General features: G+C 36.6%; 1 protein-coding gene across 1 annotated transcript; it reads right to left on the reverse strand.

Annotated features, from left to right (window-relative positions):
* Positions 1 to 2,841: 2,841 nt before the first annotated feature.
* SARC_09796 (hypothetical protein) lies at positions 2,842 to 4,361 on the reverse strand (the record flags this gene model as incomplete). The annotated part of the gene is made up of 2 exons (XM_014296178.1): positions 2,842 to 3,047; positions 4,262 to 4,361. The coding sequence occupies 2 exons, from the start codon at positions 4,359 to 4,361 to the stop codon at positions 2,842 to 2,844; spliced, it is 306 nt and encodes a 101-aa protein (XP_014151653.1).
* Between the last annotated feature and the right edge of the window lie 826 nt (positions 4,362 to 5,187).

Genomic DNA, 5,187 nt, shown 5'->3' on the forward strand with positions numbered 1-5,187 from the left:
CATAATAACGTAAGTCACGTTAATACATTAGCTGATATAAATAAAGCTCCATCTGAAGAAAAGTTAAAAAAGTAAAAGACTTATTGGATTTTGGAGATTGGCGGGAGGACCAAAATCTATAAGTAGTAGTTCGGAGATTATAAAATTTAGTTTATAATATCCTATATCTACTAATGTCTCAAACAGGTCCAAGTAGATGAGCCATACCAAATACTCAGGCTATTGGAGCCATCAAAGTGAATTTAGAACTTTTTGGAAATATTGGAAAAAGAGCTTGTATTAAATTATTTAAAATACAAATAAAAACCAATGTATTATCTCAATTGATCTTGATATTTTAGACTGACCGGAGGCCGTATTTCTATATAACTTTACTTCTTTGAAATAAATATTATTATCCCTATACGAGAGCAATCCATCATGGTATCCTCAGCTTTCACACCTTCCTCTTAATGGACTCTGCATAGTATGTTATCTGTATATACCGTGCTTTATTGTTACTTATTTTCCTCCATGGCCTTTGTGTTTCGGGTTTTAGGGTTTGATGTTCTGTATGTGTGTAGTTGTGTACACGTATGTAACTATGTATGTACAGGTGTACATGTTTTTAATGTGTTTGTGTATGTGTTTAAGTGTATGTGTTTACGCATGTGCGTACACGTATGTATGCATATGTATGTGTATGTGTATGTCTTTACTGTATGTATTTACGCATACAGTCACTAACAATCTGCTTTCGATCTCATTTTATGAGGAAAGATAATAATCATAGTACGTGTTCTAATGTCGATTGCTTTATTATTTTGTCTATACGCAAGTGTATAGGTATATGTACATGCAATTAGACATGTACATATGACTATACGCAAATATAAACCTATTATTATTTATGTTATATACTTATTGTTATACTATTGCAAAAGAAGACTGTCTCCACTATGGTATATAAACATATGGTTAAATATTTATTCTAATTTCTATAGATACCTTATCAAGTATTGGCAGTCGCACAAGCTTAATGGGATCGAAGGATTTCAACCCTAACCCCCATCAAGCTTGTGTGCTGTCAGAAATTAAATAGTTGTTTTAGGGTTTTAGGGCACTCTGATTACTGTACTAGAGAGGGCATGGTAGATCCGAAGGGATGGATCTTATCTAACATCAATGCAACTCTTAAATAATAAGATCTTTATCCAGGAACGACCTCCCCGAGGCAGATCTAAATCCCCCAAGACCAAGGAGGTTATGAACTGTGAGGAGTACGGTTAGAAAATAAACTGCACATAGAAGTGGTTGGAGAGAATAAATAGCATAGGATGGAAGACTAGAAGAATACTAAAGTGTCGTATAAGGCATACACTCCCTATAAATATCTATCCCTACATAGTTATATGTATGTCCCCCCCAGGTTCCATTATTATCTCCAAGTGTGATTTTATATAATCGAATTCTCCCTGCGATACATCACCGCGAAAATAAGATAAAATAAGAATATATCCCGTTTCCTAATAAAAAAATAACATCGGGATCTGCTTATTTCTAAAAGAACATAATCGGCCATATTCCTGTTTTCTTAATTAAGAAATTAAATATTTCTTAAAGTTCGACTAAGTGCTACATACTTCTTATTCCTAATTCCGAAATTTGATTTCCTTAAAAATCAGGAATGGACCTTAATACGTATTTCTTACGAAAATTATGGCAATTTTTTCTCTTAAATTCTTTTTGTTAATAATGACATGATAGCTCAGGTGGTGCAGCATCAAATCTGTCCAGGGGCCTGGCATGGTCTTACACAAAATGAGCACTGTGTTTGGTTTTTAGAAAAACAAAAAACAAATATTAAATTTAACCCGAGCAGTTGCCACTTGTCACGAAGCCCCTCAACTTGTTGACAGGCAACACAACTCTTCAAACCCTTCACAACCTGCGAACGCTACACTACCACCAGCGTATTTAAATACCACTGGACCAGTCGTATCGGAAACCCAGAGTCGGATATGCGTCTCAGTTTGATTGTTTTAGTCAAATACTTTTTGGTATTATCTCTATCTCGTGTCAGGTATATTCGATTGATAAACTACTTTACAGTGATATAGTGCCATAAGACCTTTGTCGTATGACCATTATATGATTCACTAACTTCTACTGTTGTACTTTACTTTTTTTTAAATACCTGACTTTTTATATAGTCTCTGCGTCTTTGTTAATCTATTCTTCCGCATCAACACAGGACACAGTGTTCGCAGAGTTGTCAGTGCTGTGCAAACTTGAGTTCCATCACGGTGTTGCGTATGCCCGCCCATAGCGCATAGTGTTGCGGCAACCGTACAATTGCGCGACGGAGATCTTGTGCTCTTGTACCTCAGAGCAGGCTGGTCGGAGTATCTATCCTAGGTGCATAGTTGGTCTCAGGGTTAACTGGTCCACATAACTACGGCAGGTGTATAGTTGGCTGTTTCCGCGTGCGCAGAGAGTACTTTGAGGTGCGTAGAATATGATATAAATGCCGCTATCAAAATAGTAACACTTCAGATAATCATCTGCATCATCAATTGCTGCAATAGTGTATGTATGACTCTGATTCAAACACCCACTTATCTCAAGCATATAAAATTGTCGATATCGATATTTATATGCTGCGGTTCTGAGTTCTGACCTCATGTGGCTTCTGACCGTTTCAGGCCATTTGTTGTAGACTGTGTTCAGAGAAACACAGTCGTTTTAACTGATAAGATGATTCGTTATTAGGGGTCGTTTGATTCGATGAGGTATGAGGTGTTGAGAAAGTTTGGCCAATGAAACATAACAATAATATATGATATTTGAGATTACGTATTGTTATTGAGCTGCCAAGATATTCAGGAATACTTGCGAGAACTCGGCATAGACCCATGAGTAGAAGTGTAGGCTATCCCACATGTTCTGAAATACTGCGTTTGATTCGATGAAGTGCTGAGAGAGTTTGGCCATGTTCACGTACTGCTCGGCATTTCCATTGGCAATGTTTGCTTCCACTATGTTAGTTTGAGTCCAGTTGTAGATCTCTATTCAAAACGCAATGTTAGTGATAAAGTGTTCGGATATTAGCGAGAATCGGATAGTACGAACTCGGATGGGCTGGTGGTGCATTCCCACGTGCTACTTATAAACCAACAAGTACGGCTTACTAATAAAACCAAGTAAGATGATTCTTAAAGTACTGCGCATGGTGGTGGGCTGGTGGTGCATTCCCACGTGCTACTTATAAACCAACAAGTACGGCTTACTAATAAAACCAAGTAAGATGATTCTTAAAGTACTGCGCATGGTGGTCCATTGCAACACTCCCCATCCCTTGGCAACAGATCACAAGAGTAGACAACACACATCCAAGTTGTATGTGAATCTGCGACAAGTCTTGAATTCTGAGGGTAAGGTTTTCGATCTTGCGATGAGAGTCCTGATTTCTCAACACCAACCCACTAAAGCGTATGCTGTATAATGCCATCTTCATTCATGAGCCCACGAGATGTCAAGCAGAATATGAACATTACTCGTATAAAATCAAACTATATACATATATATATATATATATATAAATATTTATAAATAAATATATATATAAATATATATGTATATATATATATATATATACTACATGCTATTTATAGATATTGATATCCGTACATGTACTATTTATATATATATATATATATATGTATATTATTTTTATATATATATATATATATATGTGTGTGTAAAATGTATATATGCAGACTTACATACGCACATACATAACAAATATATATTCATATATGCTTACGTATTCACATAAATACAATCATATATATATACATACATATATATATATATATATGTATATATATATGCAGACTTACATACGCACATACGCACATACATACAAACAAATATATATTCATACATACTTGCGTATACACATAAATACAATCATATATATATAAGTAAAAGTATATGAATATAATACTGTATATATATATATATATATATATATATATTGACACACATATATGCGCCTTCGCCAAAATCTCTACCATCAGCACGTGCACATATCAGCCAACAGCACGCAATAGGAATGACGGGCAGATCATGTGCAGCCTACATGTGCCATACACACCACAAGTTATATGGACAAGGGCCACCACACATGAAAACTACAGAACAGTAAGACACCCGAATGTAGCTTTCCCGCGGTTGAGGTTACACGCCACTCTGCTCTATCGCCGGAGTACTCACTTACCGTCGGTCATCAGATAGCCTTTGTACCCATTAAGCACGTGTACATTGAGACTATTCTTCTTGGCTTCCAGGTTCGCTTGACGCCATGCTGGGGTGGTCATGGTCCCGTTCATACTTGCCTATTTGCGACAACACAGACACTTTCGAATCAAAATATGTGTTCACATATCGGTCAATAACTCACAGATCGGTCAATAACTCCTATTTACGACAACACACAGACTTTCGAATCAAAATTATGCAATCACAGTCCTTTCCTTATGTATGCCTGTTTAAGATAATATAGAGACTTTTGAATGAGAATGTGGTGGTCATGGCTCTATACTGAAGACAAAATAACCCCATTCGAACCAAAATCGGTGGTCATGATAGAGTGAATGTGGTTGTCTATCGCCCGTGAAGTAGACTGGATAGAGTATGTAAAGAATAATATGTGTTTCCCTGAGAATAACATATTTTAGCGACATCGGTGCGCTCGCATAATATGTGAAGAACTAAACAACCGTTTCAACGTATTGAAGCGGTGTGACAACCATAAGGACAACGGGACTTCGACTATAAAACCGATACGCTGCATTACACATGGTTTAGATCTGAGGATCCCCAATGGATACAAAGTACAAACATGGAAACACTCAAATAATTGTGTATGTACACACGTATATATATATATATATGTGTGTGTGTGTATGTGTGTATGATCTATACGTTAATGTTTGTGTGCGTATATACTTTGAAATACACAAACTAAACTTGCGCATTAAGCCAACGATCGTGACGCACTACCAGACTCACTCGACTTCGCAGCTTTTTAGGTTTCAACCAAATACTCCAATTGATTTGGTGTCTCACATTCTCGCGTATACTCTCAATCGAACGGATGCACACAAATACACTATATTCATAGGCACACACACACACACAAAA

Source organism: Sphaeroforma arctica (assembly GCF_001186125.1).
Source record: "Sphaeroforma arctica JP610 unplaced genomic scaffold supercont1.1047, whole genome shotgun sequence".
NCBI classification, from domain to species: domain Eukaryota; class Ichthyosporea; order Ichthyophonida; genus Sphaeroforma; species Sphaeroforma arctica.